The sequence below is a fragment of the Phoxinus phoxinus genome (assembly GCF_949152265.1).
Source record: "Phoxinus phoxinus genome assembly, chromosome: 14".
In the NCBI taxonomy this organism is placed as follows: Eukaryota; Metazoa; Chordata; class Actinopteri; order Cypriniformes; family Leuciscidae; genus Phoxinus; species Phoxinus phoxinus.
This window is the reverse complement of record NC_136889.1, coordinates 23,823,957-23,840,689: the sequence shown is the minus strand read 5'-3', so window position 1 is coordinate 23,840,689 and position 16,733 is coordinate 23,823,957. Positions and strand designations below refer to the sequence as shown.

The 16,733-nt window shown below is 37.2% G+C and overlaps 2 protein-coding genes across 2 annotated transcripts in view; both read left to right on the top strand.

Moving 5' to 3' along the window:
- LOC307010109 (protocadherin-15-like) overlaps positions 1 to 16,733 on the top strand; it is a 225,684-nt gene that overhangs the window by 203,777 nt on the left and 5,174 nt on the right. The window contains exons 33-35 of the mRNA XM_079634508.1: positions 7,873 to 7,891; positions 8,671 to 8,703; positions 11,926 to 11,999. Coding sequence (XP_079490634.1) covers positions 7,873 to 7,891; positions 8,671 to 8,703; positions 11,926 to 11,999 — 126 coding nt within the window. The remainder of the gene's footprint in view (positions 1 to 7,872; positions 7,892 to 8,670; positions 8,704 to 11,925; positions 12,000 to 16,733) is intronic.
- LOC307010108 (protocadherin-15-like) lies at positions 1,748 to 5,305 on the top strand. The gene has a single exon (XM_079634507.1). The coding sequence runs from the start codon at positions 1,852 to 1,854 to the stop codon at positions 3,073 to 3,075; it is 1,224 nt and encodes a 407-aa protein (XP_079490633.1). The 5' UTR covers positions 1,748 to 1,851; the 3' UTR covers positions 3,076 to 5,305.

The window sequence follows — 16,733 nt, the reverse complement described above, 5'->3', positions numbered from 1 at the left end:
CGAAAAAATAGTGTCAGTGACTACTGTACGTTTACAAGCAGCAAATAACCCGTTCAAAAAACTGAATTTTAGCAATAACCCGGTGGCGCACGGCCATGTAAACACCGGCAAAAACCCGAATATGCTCATATTCCGGTTTTTAAAAACACGAATATGATCCCTGGGTTACCCCTTTTCTAACCCGAATATTTGGTCATGTAAACGCGTATCGGCATATCCCCATCAAAAGGAACATTGATTTGTGTTCTGTGCATGTTCTATTCGCAAGGAATCTTGGACTTTTAAGTAGAGGGCGCATACAAAAACCCACGTGCAGTATACCGGAGGTAAACAATAAGTAGAGGTAAACATGGCGAGACGCAGCACAGTAGTGTCAAGTGCTGCTGGTGGGTCAGTACCAGCACCAAAGCGCAAACAAAGGCGATCGCTATCTGCCCCGAACTATTCATTATCCGCGTGCTGCTGCTGCTGTTGTTATTTTCTTTGGATACAGGAAGAAGAATCGGAAATGACGCATATTGCGTCTTAAGGTTGTCCGTACGTCCAGACGCTAACCGTGCGTCGCCGTTTACATCGGGATATTGCCAATTGATTACAAATTCCATGTATACAGGAGTAACTCTCTCTGCTCACGCATGTAAACGGGTTATTCCGAATGTTTCAGAAACCCAAATAGTGACCTTAACCCGACCATAACCCGAATATTGACAGCTTGTAAACGTAATTGTCTCAATTAGAATTACAGCTTCAATTTCTACTATAAAGTTGTTCTCCAATGTATTCCTGTTTTTATTACGGAATAAACAACAACAAAAATTCAGAAGCTCACACACAATCCATTTTTAGATTTCACTTGAAGTATATTAGGAACTTAAGGAAAATGTGGGGAAATACATGTCCTTTTATTGAACATTGATGGATCAGCACATTTTGTAGTAATTTTTGTTTGTTTGTTTGTTTCTTTTAAAATCATATTAATTTATAAAGTGGTGAGGATATACCCCCAGTATTGATACAAATTAAGTTATAGAAGTGTGTTTTGCGTAATATCTAAGTTAATGCTTGTTCAAGACAATCACTTCAGCTAAGATTGTACCATATTCTTTTTTATTTTGCTAAATTAAATCCGTTAATTTACTTTCAATAAATATTTTATAAATACACTTTCATTAATATAAGTTATATAAAAAAAAAACATTTATTTTGATGTGCCACTTTAGACATTCTACTAACTATAAGTAACTTTGCAATACATGTAAACTAACTATCATTAGAGTATTAGTAGACTGGGTTGAAGTTGAGTTCTGAGATAGTAGAGTAAGTTGACATGTAGTTGCAAAGTTACTTATAGTTTGTATAATGTCTAGTGGACCATCGAAATAAAGTGTATATAATGAAATATATTTCGTAATTTTAAATATCTATAGCATTTTAAAAACATTAAATATTAGATCAACTTATCAAGGATCAGCTAAATTTCCAGATGCATAGTGAACCGCGGATGTGGTTTAGAAGAAAATGTCTTTAGCCCCATTGTACCCTATGATTATCAGCAAAAAGATCATAGTAACTGTTTTAAACATATTTTCCTACAAAAGTTTGTTAAATGGGTTTAATCAACATTGCACTTTTCACAGTAGAGAATTCTGGCTTTACGAATCGAACACAGCATAATGTCTCCTGAAGTTTTAGTAAGACTTTTTGTCTCAAAAGCCATAAAATGAGAGTATTTGATTCAGCTTATTCAAAGCTCAATGTAATACCGTGAGCAAATTGGTTTGGCCATGCTCTTTCAAAGTCCATTAAAGTGAAGGATTTTTATATAGTGGGTCATTAGAGTCCTATCCTCCCATGGCTGTTCTCTTCCCTCAATTCCTTCCTGTCTCTTTCCACACATTTCAATCTTCTCTCCTTTCATTTTCTCTCGTGGCCCGCAGAAGGCGCCGAAAGTCTGTAATCGAGGGGGTGGATCGACAGAGTCTCATAGGAACCTTTGCCTCTCGTGCAATCACAGTTTACAAACAGTGTGCCGGAAATGGAAAGTTGCTCAACAAGCTGCCCAAGTCAGAGACCACAGTCTCCTTCCTCTCGGATGAACGGCCTCTCACCACCCAAAATCCGCTTTTCCAGGATGGAGCATCCAGCAGTCCAGAGCCCAACTCTGAGGTGTACAGGGTTGCTGGATTTTTGTACAGTGACGCTCCGTCTCCAACGGGCCCTTGCAGCCAGATGACTTCTTGGTCCTTGCCGTCCCGTTTTCGAGGGCGAGGGCTTTATGATGCTCTGCGCCGGAAGGGTCTCTGGGACCCCTCTGAATGGGAGGAGCAAGAGCTAAAGGCGGGGCTTAAGGACAGCAGGGAAGAACTTGATGCGGATCTAGATCAGAGTGGCCGTAGCACAGAAACAAAGCTGTCTGTCAGAGAACAGGCTAGACAGTTTGAGCAGCAAGCTTTAGCCGAGCGGACGCCAAGACAGAGCCGGGACTCTTATGCATCTCTGGATCTAGACGACCCGCTACTAACCACCATCATGCTGTCGTCCAGTCCAATTTCTGTCGGCAAAGACATCCCACCCTGCATTATCATCACCGGGGATGATGGCGAGACTCCTCCCCCTCCCACGGCTCAGCGGCCGACTCCACCCGTCCTGAGGAAGTTCAGCTCCAGTATCTCCAATTACGTGACGGTGGAGCCTTGTGAAATCACATTGGAATTCATATCAGAGTCAGACTCTCCGGACAGCTCACCACCCCTTCTGCCTGTCCCACCCCGTCCTTTTCTTTCTCCTCCACCTGTGCAACAGGATTTCACCCCACCACCAACACCAACTCCCATTCAATCTCCTGAACTCCCAGTTCAGTCTCCGACTCCTACACCTAAACTAAGAGGGATCCTCAAGAACACGACCCGATCCACCAGCAGCCTGAAAGATGACTGCGGTTGCGAAGGAAGAAGTAAAGACTCCACGACTGTCGTGCTAAAAGAACCAGAATCTAAACGGGACCGAATATACGCCAGCCAATCAGAATCTGACTCTTCTACTCAGCTCTCAAGCCAACCAATCCCAGAGGAATGAGAGACTTTGCCCACTTCAGCCCTTCATTTCTGAATGAACTCTGGAACTCTTTTCATATCTTCTTTCCTAAACCTCCTCCAACTGTTTCATCATTTACTTTTTCATGCATTATTTCGAGGGCACTTTACTTTGAGAGCACTTTATAATCTTCACTTCAAAGGTCGTAAGAGTATAGTTTCAATGTGATTGAAAGGTGTGTTTTTTCATCTGTGCATAACTTACATTTTGCTGTTTTTATATGTTAGAATATCAACAGTACTTCGTAGAGTGGATTTCTGTCAATCAAATAGAACACAACAGAGAAAGGGAGTGAAATAATTTGTATTCAAAATGTTAATTCTTATATGATATAAAAAAAATTGACAATGAAATCCTACGTGTAAGCAGATAGAAATATTTTTGTAAGAACAACTATAATATAGTTTTATAAGAACAAATGTTTTATATTTATGTGTTGCTATAATCATATAAATGAGATATATGTATATAATATGAGATAATGTGTGTGTTCATGCAGAACATTCTACCTCTAAGCAGTTTCTATTCATTTTTATTTGTAATTTAGTGGTTTAAATTGTTCTGCTGCTTTCAAATTGCATACAAGCAGTTGTTTTGTTTTGATAATATGTAAAGCTATTATTTGGGCTTTTAAAGAAATTAAAACTTTTGTTTTGCAAAGATGCATTGAATTGATCAAAAGTGACAGTAAATACATTTTAAATGTTATATTTCATATAAATGCTATTCTTTTGATCTTAATTTCTATTAAAAAAAACTTTTAAAAATGTTTTCAACATTGGTAATAATAAGAAATGTTTCTTGAGCAGCAAATCCAGCATATTAGAAGGATTTCTAAAGCATCATGTGACACTGAATGGCTGCTGAAAAATCAGCTTTGCCATTACAGGAATACATAATTGTTTTTAATGTTTTTTAATTATAATAATATTTCACAAAATTACTGTATTTACTGTATTTTTGGTGAGCATAAGATACTTTTTTCGATCAAAGAATCTTACTGATCCCAAACTTTTGAGCAGTTTGAGCACTTTTTTTACATTTATATTTAACATTAAAAAAAAAAATTGTTTTGCATTAATGTGCATGTTTTTATAGCCATCAGTTAGCACATTTTTTAGAAGAGCAAGTGAAATAATGTATTTCCAATAGAATATATTTCATAAGAATGGACTTTTTTTTATCAGATTAATCAAAGTAATATTTGAACTGACCATCACTGTTTATGAATGTTTAACCGGTGACGTGCTTCCTCGCACGCGGATGTTAGTGAGAGAAGCTGTTATCATGATCATGTGACCTTGAGAGGAGTGACAGAGATTGTAATCAAATTTGATGAGGATGGACCTTATAATTAAAGATCACATTTTGTTTAATCAGTTTAGTTTGATCAGAAAAAAAAAGAATAAGAATGAATTAAATTATATTATCTATTAGTCTGCACTGTCTAAGTGATGTCAATGGGAAAGGAAGGTCACTTCAGAGGAAGAGCAAGTTATTACCTTTTGATTAAAGATTAGGAAAATAAATTTTTATTTGGAATAACGAGCACTGGTGAATCATTCACAATAAAACCAGGAATATGCATTAGGGAAGGCTAGAAACAGATTTATTCACTTTCTCATTTATTCACAGTGTTGGGGAAAGTTAGTTTTAAAAGTAATCCGTTACAATGCGTTACTCCCTAACTATTACATAAAATAATGTTACGTTACTTAATAATCATTCACACCAAAAGTAATATCAATAAGCCTGAGACTGAAGGAAATGCAAATTCACAGTAGAGGGCGCAGCTCAAACAATCCTTTCACAAACCATTCTGAATTGCAGAAGAATAGGACATGAGAAGAAAGTTCTCTTACTTCACCAATAAAAACAATGAAACACATGTGATGTTCATTTTAGCTTATTAATATGTTGAATTGGATCAGGTCAACAGCAAAGACATTGTTTAATAAAGTGAGATTAAATAAAGTAAATGTGTTATTTGACAAATTTAAGGTTTGTGTAATATTCTGAGTTTGCCAATTCACTGTTTTTTATTCATTTTGAGGAATACTGAATCTGTTTTGTGCAAGTGAGATGAGTAAATGCTCGCTCACATTTAGTCTAGAATTATAATAACCATCATGTTTGCATAGTGCACACAACGTCTCTACACTCATTCAAGATTTGTTTCAACATTGGGACAGAAGAGCTGTCAGTCAATAAATGTGAACACCAAGTAATTTGTGTTGCTTATTTGAAAAAGTAACTCTGATATTTTGTTGTAAATTTAAAAGCAATGCTTTACTTATTTGGAAAAAATCTGATTACATAATTTACGTTATTTGTAATGCGTTACCCCCCAACACTGTTTATTCACAGTCTCTCTCTCTATTCTTACGAACCCTTTTAAAAAGCTGTTAAGAGTGCCAGACCTCCTGAAGCTCTCCTGTGTCTGTTCAGTCCTGCGGATGTTTTTTGCCCTTTCAGAAACTCAAGACTCACATAGAGATTAAACAATACAGCTAATCGTTGATGTGGCGCATTGGCAGGGGGACGTTCACTCTGCCGTTCCCCGCTGAATTCACCCCATCGGGCGCACAGTCAATGTCTCTCCATTCAGACCAACTGCTCCCACAATATCTCTGCACTGGTCTGCAGATGGCGTCTCCCTCATCCATATCGAGAAATCAGTTTGAAATCTGTCATCACCCCATAAGCAGACGCACACAGATTTACTAATGTCTCATCTTCAGTTCTGAGCACCTTTGAAATACACAAACATTGTGTTTGCAGTTGCACCGGAGTAGTTAAAAAAATGAACAAAATGAAATTACACTTATTCTACCCACAACTCTTCAATAGACCACAAAAGGACAGAAAATATGATCGACGGTTACATATGTTGCGTTATTTATGTGTTCTGATTCTGAGGCAGAAGATTTATGTGCGAGCTGAATGGATGTACAGTATGTCTGTGTGTGTGTTTGTGTCAGGGCTTGTTTGTAGGTCCAGAGGTACGGCTCTATATTTCACATGACCCGCTCAGCACGGTGAAAGCGGACTGTGAGGTCTAGAGAAATGTAATTAATCAATCGATGAGTCTGCCGTTGACATCACTAACCCTAATTCTCTCTCTTCTCTCCTGTGTTCACGTCTTTCTCACTTCCTCCTTTCATATTACCTGCTCCACCACAAAATAAAATGAATCTCTCTTGCTCTATTAACTCTTTTCGCGCCAGCGTTTTAAAATAAAAGTTGTCAGCCACTGCCAGATATTCAGTTTTTTTTTATTATATCTGAACATGCAATATCAAAAGAAACAACAGACCCTCTGCTTTTAAACAAACAAAAAGTTTCATAAAAAAGCAACATTTTGAGAGAAAATTTGTTTTTTGTCAAAGATGATTATAACATAGGTGTAGTAGATTAAATCTATCAACACCCCCAAAGCTTGCAATCCTATAGCTCGTCCTGGGTCGACATTTCATTCAGTAACGTTAGGCAGTTTTGATTTATATGCCGTTTAAATTTGATGATCACGTTTTTTTCATATGCATATGATTAAAAATGCTATCTGCTTCTTCTTCACGTGTGTTTTGATCAGGAGATTCAGTACTTTTTCAGAAGATGTGCTACAGCGCCCCATACCGTAACAGTGAAAACACGGAAAGCCAGAAATTTCCGTCAGTGGTGGGGCAGCGGTGTCTCATAATAAATTACAGAAATTTCCGTCAATGGGGGAAAGAGTTAAAAAATGAGAGTACTTCTAAAAAGTACTCTATTAATATCACTCATATTTAAAGTTAGGAACTTGAAAAAAGCCCTAGTATTAAAAGTTTTCTGCAGAAATATAAATAATACCTCATCACGTTAACACCATGGTGATTGCAAGTGAACCTAGATGGTTCTTTAAAAGTAGCCTGGCATTATGGTCTCCACGAGAATTGAGAAACTGCCTTTCCTCCCTGAGGGACATCGAGAAAGACATCACGTTACTTACACACACACACACACACACACACACACACACACACACACACACACACACACACACACACACACACACACACACACACACACACACACTCACCTGTCACTCTAATTCATTATGTGGGAGAGATATGTGTTTGTTTGACAGGGATATTTCATCATTTATTTAGGTAATGCACATCCTCTTACACCACTCTTTATTCATGGGGTGAGTTTTATAAAACTATGTTAATAACATGTCCAGTAGATTTTTATTTTATTTTGTAAGATTCACCCTATGAATAGTTTTGAGGGTGTTTCTTCAGATGTAGTTCACTTCGGGCAGCACATATGCTGATCTTTTGTCACACTGTTCTAATCACTTGGGTTTCACTCTTTGGCCCTCGAGAGCCCTCAAATGTAACTTTCCTGGAAATTTTGTTTGTGTATAGGACCATTTATAGCTACTGCATATAGGTTGTGAGAATGTGTGTGTGTGCATGTGTTGGTTTACTATTTATCAGAAAATGACGGATTTCAAAAATCAGATTAACATGTTTGTGAAGTCTTTGCTGTAGGTAAAATTGCTTGTGTCAGGACTATCGGCGCTATTTCCCTGAGTGCATTTTTATCTTTCGAGTGCTTTCCCATTTGAACATAGTGTTTTCATTCTGGTCCAGCGATAAGAGTGTTGAAATGCTTTTTGTATGATAAAAGTGAGTCAGAATCCACAAAAACAAGACTGAAATCACTTAGCTAGTCAACAGATGTCACAATTCCAGCTACATGTTATTCTTCTAACACCTCTGTTTCTTTCTGCAGGCGTGGCATTGGCAGAGAGGTAAGTCATTCTTTTTTATATATATATATCACTCATATTTAGAGTTAGGCATTTGAACAAAGCCCTATTAAAAGTTTTCTGCATAAATATAAATAATACATCATCATGTTAACACCATGGTGACTTGCATAGCACCTCTTATATTTTCCTCAGACCATATAAAAATCAAGTTCTACTTATAGTTGATTTAATTTATGGGTATTTTCTTTAATAAGTCGAAGGTGAGAGTGCCTTGTTCCCTTGTCACTTCAGACCGCCAATAGTGCCTTGGGAGACTTTCACTGGAATCTCAATGAGATGAGGGGAGCAATAGAAACTTTGCCATTAAACTTACATTTACACCTCACTAAGAAGTGTAAATTGAAGAGTCGTGTCTAATCTTAGTTCTGCCTGCACACACATTTTGCAGCAAGAACATGTCACGTCAGTGTCTGAGTTAATGCATATAGACTGGCTATGCATGCTGTCAAACAGGACCTTTTCTGACCTTTCAAGCACTTTAGCTCTTAAAGTTTGGTCTACTTCTTAAGATGGAACATTTTCCCTCATCTGCATCTCTGTCATTATCTTTCTCACCGGGAGCTCGTTTTTTCCCCCTCCCACTCTTTCCTGCATCTTTTTGCTGTCATGTTCTCAGTCTGATCATTCACTTTAAATGTATGCAGCAACATCTTCTCTTGCTATTCTCTTTGTCTTTTATTCTGTGCTGCCTCTCATGTATTCTCTCTTAGTGTCAAATCTTTTTTCTCCCCTCGATCTCTTTGTGACTGTGCCAGCAGCAGCTGTTGAGACCCTCTCTGCTCCGGCCTGAGGTAGCATCTCTGTTTTCCTGCATGCCTTTCCTTAGTTTTCTTGACAAAGGTTACACTTTATGTCAACGGTCCCCTTTAGACAGTCTGTTGAATTAACCTTGCAACTACAAGCCAGCTAACTCTCATTAGAGTTTTAGTAGACCGTCTGCTTATTATCTGTTAACAATTTATTTTGATGCTCCCCAAACAGACATTCTACTTACTATGAGTAACTTTACAAGTACATGTCATCTTATTCTACTAACCCTACCCCTAACAGTCTACTAATACTCAACTAATACTCTAATGAGAGTTAGTTGACATGTAGGTAAACATTACGGTAACTCTTTACTTGAAGGGGTGTGCATAAGACTGACATAACACCTTCATAATCATAATATGAAGGAGGGTTTTATGCATGTTTATGACAACTGTCATTAAGTGTCATTCGCTCAATTTTTAATGCAAATATGACATTGTTTGAGATGTCTTTGTTATGACAACTTGACATAAACCAATACATCATAACCTGTCAGTAGCCGCGTTTCCATTACCCTTCAAATTGCGCAAATTGAAATTGCGAATTGAAAATACGGCCAATGGAAACACGTCAATTTCGCAAAAACTCGCGTTTATCGCAAAAGAGTTTTTACGCTCGCATGAGGTGGTTTTTCAGGCAAATCAAAAAAGGAATATTTCGCAAAACTGCAATGGAAACAGTTTTTGCGCATTTACAGTCACCTGACTTAGAAGACGCGGTTTGTTTGGGGTCCGTGTACGCAAATAATAATAGGCCTAATTATCATCCTTATTAGGCTACTAGGCTATATTTAGAAGACGCTTTTATCCAAAAAAGGAACAAAGCAATTCGTCAAATGTCATTCATAATACGGGTTAGACAATAATAATACAGGACTAAGATTATCACAAATAAACACAAGATTTGGACGCATATCCAAGGGTTTGTGGAGCGGAGTGTGGAACGCGCACTGGATGGCACGGAGGCGCGCGCGAACACTTTTTCCTATCAACAGTGAAACAATTTAAAATACTCTATCATTTCTGGTCATAGCCTACAGAAAATAATAATACATTATTTGTAACTACTTTTATTTGTTTAAACAATAACAAGAAAACTATGTGCTTTTGTAAAATAAAATAAAACAATCAGGCGCGTTTCATGATCTCTGTGAACTGGAGCGCGAGAACTGAAACAAAATATAGCCTATAGGCTAAAGCTTGAAATGTCCACTTTAAATCGAACAAATTCGAATCGAAAGCTTATACATTTTTTTCTGATTAAGTAATACGTATGAAAGGTGCATTTCTCTCTAAAAGCGCATCTGCTTAACAGCGGAGATGGAGATCTTAGCTGACTTAAAAAACAATAGTTTAATATTGGCTCTTCTCATTCAGCACTGCGGGAAAATATCAATTCCAGATTCTAATTTGGCCTTAGAAAACCAGTAAAATCGACATGTTTTCCATATTAATTTGTGTATATTTTACATGTTTAATAAAGGGGCAAAAAGTCATTAAACAAAAATCTGAAAATGCGTCGATATTTAGGCTACTTTTTTGCGCAGCAGTTGGTGTAGCCAGTTCAAATTAAACTTTTGGTGTTCAACTTTGCGTTTTAAAAAGACAACCGTTCATTTTTCGTTTTTCAATTACGGGTTTAAAAAGGAAAAACGAATGGACACAAAAGTAGCCTACATGGATCGTTTGGAATAGGAGACAGAGACAGAGGAGCGGCTAGTGTCTTTGTCATTACAACTTGACATTACCAAGACAACATAACCTGTCATATATATGTCTGAAAATGATTAATGATCAAACTTTTGAATATTCTTAGCTTTATTGGTTAACATTACATTAAACTGTCATGTGATTGGTTTTGACATTGGCTGTCATGAGGCCATTATAACTTTGTCATGAATATTTTTCTTGACCTCAACTATTAGTGGTGCACATTGAATTCGTCATTAAAATGAAAAATATATGTTCACCCATAAAGCTAAGTGGTTTCTTAAGTTTGATAATGAATCTGCTATGTCATGTTTATGACATATTTATGTTGTCTTGGTATTGTCAAGTTGTCATTACCAAGACACTGGCAGGTTATGATGTATTGGTTTATGTCAAGTTGTCATTACCAAGACACTGGCAGGTTATGATGTATTGGTTTATGTCAAGTTGTCATTACCAAGACACTGACAGGTTATGATGTATTGGTTTATGTCAAGTTGTCATAACAAAGACATCTCAAACAATGTCATATTTGCATTAAAAATGTCATAATTGAGCGAATGACACTTAATGACAGTTGTCATAAACATGCATAAATCCTCCTTCACATGTCATGATTATGAAGGTGTCATGTCAGTCTTATGCACACCCCTTCAAGTAAAGTGTTACCAACATGGCTTATAGTCAACAGAATGTCTAAAGGGGACCATCAAAATAGTGTAACCTTGACGGATCTTCTTAACGTTACTGCATACAGTATTTTAGATATCTATTATTAAAGATCATTAGTTTATGTATGTTTATATGAGGGCTGTATTCCCATCAAGGAACAGCAACGACATTTTCAACTGCTAAATAATAACCTTTAAAGGGACAGTTTAAATGCTGTACTTTTTTCTCACTCATGTGCATTCCTTTGTGTGATAAACAGGCCAAAATCTAATATTCATTATTTGCTAAAAATCATAAGGGTGATTAAATAATGACAGGAATTTTATTTTTAAATAAAAATGAAGAAATTAATAGGCATACTTTTATTCGGCAAAGATATATTAAATTGGTCAAAACTGACAAAAGATTTTAATAGTGTTAGAAAATGAATTATATTGCAAATAAATACTGTTCTTCTAAACTTTCTATTTATCCTGAAAAAAACACTGCTTCCGCAAAAAGATTAAGCAGAACTACGGCTTTCAGCATTGATAATAGTAATTTAAAAAGTGTTCTTGAGCACCAAAATGTGCTTTCATTAGAATTATTTGTAAAGGCTCATGCGACACTGAGGACTGGAGTACTGATGCTAAAATTGGTATGAGCATAAGAGACTCCTTTCAAATACATAAAAACAAATCTTACCTACATCAAATTTTGTAATGGTATATGTTCATTTGCTTTCCCTGGCTACATTAAGTTTACCCAGCACCAAACACAGACTATTTTTTGTAGACTGTGTGAAGATGAAGTCTGACATCTGTCTTTATGTTTGTATTTTAGGCTCTCTCCATGGAATCGGGTATCGACCCTGGGCAGGATTACTATTCTCAAGACTACTACAGCTACGATCAAGGGTAAATTTCATATATTCAAAGCTAGGTGTATTTGTTACACGTTTGTATATTTCAGATGCATTTTCTTCCTCTCTTGAAGATCAAGTATGTAATTTCTTCCCCCTTATACAGTAGCTCGCTTTCTCTTTGTCTCCTGTGTCCTTCGGTTTTTCATCATATTCGATCACTTCAGTATTTCTCTTCTTTCTCTATTACAATTTTCACAATCCTTTCGATGATAACAAAACACCTGAGCACAAAAAGATCTATACAGAAAAATAGAGACAGACTCTCCATGTGATTTCAGGCTAAAAGATTAAGATGCTTGTTGTGGGTACAATACATTAACTGAGCATCTTGTGTCGGCAAACAGAAGGAGACGGCAGAAGAGAGAGAAAAAGGGTGTAAACACTCTTAAATTGACACATACTGTAGCATTCGGAACAGATGCTGTTGCAAATGTTCAAATGTTGAACTGCATGGTTTAAAGTCAGCCCTTCTGAGGAGATGCTGGAAGCTTTAATTAGATTAATGTACCCTTACCTCCACACTGCCGTCTTTAGCTGAGCTCAGTGGATTCATTAAGACGTGAGGCGCATGTTTTCTACTAAGACTTTCAGACCTGAGTTCAGTGTTCAAAGTGTAATTGCATTCTCTATTACGTTCGGTAGAGTAATTTGAATTTTCCAGCATGAGGAGCAGCAGATGGTCTTAAGGCCTCTGTGGTGCTCTGAGCGTTAGCTTTGAGCACCACAGGACAGATGATTTACTTTAACATCAAGATCAAGATCTCTAACGATAGAGGACTAGGGCTGTTAATTGACATTTTAAAATGAATAGCACCAGTCCAGGATGTTGAATGGTCAATCCAGCATTCCAGTCATGCTAAAATACACATTATAGAGAAAGATATAATGAAAAATACCTGTTCACCTAGCTATTAATCTTAGCACTAGGTAAGTTTTCATATCAGGGACTGTATCTCATAGAAAGGGTGTTCCCAAACTTTTGGTTCACGTTTGGAGCATTAGAGTAGATGAAATAGGCTATGTCCATAAAAACTTGAAACACGCTTGCTCCGGTCCAGACATGAACTGTGATCCGCGCTGCGAGTCACAGTTCATGTTTGTTCTCGTTCTGTTTGTATGTGAAATACTTTTTACAGACACATTTTCTTAATGTGTTAGTAGGTAGCCAAATGCACGGAAATGCACAGAATGCATTCTTACGACCATGTCTCTGAAAGACACCAGCACTGAGTTGGACAGAAATGCCAGAGATTAATGAACAGACCTGCAACAGCCTTTCGTGACATTTGAATTGTGCAATGTAATGCACAAGAGTTGTTTTACTAGCATACTTCATTGTGAAACACAACGCATATATTTATTTAATTACAGTTTTTCTCAGTCGCTTTGGTGCATTTCTCACATCACTATTTACATTTGCACAACAGTTAGTTCAACCTCCACAACATTTAGTCATTTGTGCACATCATAGTAGCAGTTTCTCATTCCTTCCAACAAATTGCAAATGCTTTTGAACATGCATCAATTGCTTTCATACAACTCTCTGCTGTTTTCAAACATTATCATTTGCTTATGTCATGTCAATCAAAATTAACTATACTTGTGAATGCTGAATAGTCATTCCATATCAAACTATTAGTCCTCCTTTCATTGCTTGAGTCATTACATACAACAATGTTGAACTAGTTGTCAAAATCTGTCAAGCAAATTTTACAAAAAACATTTAATCTTTTTTTTTCCCGAAAATGTCTCCTAAATTGAACAATTTATCTTAGGTGAATCTCAACTTTCACTGATGCGAAGGGGTGTGTGAAGCATTACTGTAGTTGCATCCAATGATAAGCCACTTCTCTACAATCACTGTCAGTGCTGAATCCCATAAACCCCCACTTTACAAGCATATGAACCAAGCAGGACATACTGTGTACCATTTCTACAATACTGTGACAGAAATGGAAGGCCAGCCTCGTGAAAGAGGGGTGAAGGGGAAGGGGAAGGGGAATGGGAAGGGGAAGGGGAAGGGGAAGGGGAAGAAGAGGCCAAGTACATAGGCGGATCCATGATGAAATCAGGGCTACAATTGTGGATCATGTTGTCAATCACGGCCTCACAACGGCTGAGGCTGGTCGAAGGGTGCAGCCAAATGTTGGGAGAAGCACTGTAAATTCAATTATTCAAACATTTCGTCGGGAGAACAGGTGTGTATAAATGGCATATCCCCAGTCTTGCTCCATACAACACACAACATCTGCTGACTTTGTTAGACACTCTTTACAGGGACATAATCCCTGAGAATGAGAGGGGTCTAACTGGAGACCATCTGAGCAAGCATGTTGTTGTTTTGGATTGCATTACAAGAGATGATATTCGCTGTGATGCAGATGAAATTATGTGGCCAGACAGAGAGGAACGTCTGGATGTGCATGAATGATTACAGTACTATGTATGTTGTATGTTCAGTTCCAATATGTACTTCAATATTGTTTACAGTTGTGCACAGCTCTACCCAAAGGGAGTTTATGTTTGTTGTAAATAAGGGTGTATTTTTTTCTTTTGCACAATGCTGTGAACAAATTAGAATTGCAAAGAGCATATGCAGTAAAATTGTGAAACATTCGGTGTCTTGTAGTTACCTCACTAAATACAGTAATGTGTAACTTTACTGTATTTTTCAAATGGCTGTGCAAATAGTATATAGTGCTGTCTTGAGCATCTTCAGGTAGTGTCACCAATATCTGACTTTTTTGCATTGGAAAACATTTACAGAGTTAACTGTCATAATGAAAACATGACAAAGTCATTTGACTATCTTGTTCATAAGCAATGGTGTCAAGACTTTTCATCTTGATGACACGGACACTTTCATTGACATGAATACTTGCTTTTGAGGAATGAGCGATCCATTTTGAGCAAGTGACACGCTTTTGCAGGTTATCAACTAGGTTTTGCAGTTTGTACTAATTGTTTTGAGAACTGCATTAACTGTTGTGCAAATGTAAATAGTGATGTGAGAAATGCACCAAAGCGACTGAGAAAAACTGTAAATTGCAAGCAATAGTAAAAAGTAAGCAATATTGTGATTTCTATTCAATAGAATATCATTATATTGCAGCCCCAGACTAAACTGTTTTGTTTTTTTTGTGAGTATTTGTGTGAGTTATTCAGCGAAACGTAAATGTAGCCAAGTGACTCAGCGCGACCACCTTTTCCCTTTTTGCGACCCACAGTTTGAAAACCCCTGTCCTAGAAGAAGGTTGGCATTTAATGGATTTCCCAGTAACATTTTGCAATTGCAATTCATCCTCATAAATAATATGGTAAACACAACGAAATAATGTACAAAACTGATATTCTCGTCAATGTGTCCGTCTGGCGGAGCAGATATAGATGCAATTATAGACAGATAGATAGATAGATAGATAGATAGATAGATAGATAGATAGATAGATAGATAGATAGATAGATAGATAGTAGGGGTGTCGCAATATACCGGTATTGACGATAATCGTGATATTCAAAGCATGAAATATCGACATCGTGTTAATTTAGAGTGTGACAATATACCGGTATTGGCGATAACCACAATATTTAAAATTAATAGGACTCTTATGATAAGATGACACGTAAATACTCCAGCGCCAGTACCTCGTTGACCTCTCAGGTGGCACTGTGGCAGTATTGCATTTGCACCTGCTGACACCTATCAAACAAGAAGAAGACGCAGCGCGCGCCCGCGCCGTTATTCTGAGAAAGAACCATGTCGTCTGACCGAGAGAGTAAAACGCTCTTTCCACACCCGAATAAAGTAAGCTCGCCAGTTTGGGAGTTTTTTGGTTTAAAAGAAAACGCCACTTTAGACAGCCCAATCTGCAGAATATGTCGGGCTACGGTCAGTGCGAAGGGGGGAAACACCACCAACCTTTTTACCCATCTCTGTATCCATCACCCTGCGGATTTCGCCATTTTACAGAGAGTAAGTTGTGATTATTTTACTAGTCATGGAATGGGAAATGTGACATTAACCTGTTAACAGCGGGTTTCTATGTTAATATATTTAAATAAATGGTGATTATTAAGTAACCTACCTCGTTTTCTTTACTCGTCTTTTGTATGTTGTTTTGCACATGATTTTTTATTTTTTTTGCGTTGGTGCAACGATAGGTTTAAGAGCTTAAAATATGGGTAACGTTACACAAGTTAAAAGGTTAAAGAATCAGTGTTGATGTTAATATTAATTCATCACACTGTTGAACTTGACAGTATTTTCTGTCTTTTTATTTCAAAGGGAGCTTCAAAGAAAGCCAGAGATAGAGTCTCAGGTCAGCTGATGATTTTAGAGTCTGTGGAAAGGAAAAAAAAAAGCAGACTAGGTTTCTATAGATATCACGATATATCGATATCGTGAATTCTTTTGGCCACGATAACCGTGGTGTGAAAAATCTAACATCGTGACAGCCCTAATAGATAGATAGATAGATAGATAGATAGATAGATAGATAGATAGATAGATAGATAGATAGATAGATAGATAGATAGATAGATAGATAGATAGATAGATAGATGTAGACTATTAATTGTCCACTGGGGAAAGTTGTTTTCATAGTAAAAAAAAATTCATCAGCTACGGAATCATAGTAGCCTATTCATGTGCCTTTAGTTTGTTTTATTTTTGATAAAATAACGTATGACGTATGTCTCAACCATTCAGAAAGCTGCAAGAAATGAC

What these genes read in the sequence shown, in the direction of transcription:
- LOC307010108 (XM_079634507.1), top strand. Translation starts at nt 1,852, where the DNA reads ATGGCTGTTCTCTTCCCTCAATTCCTTCCTGTCTCTTTCCACACATTT.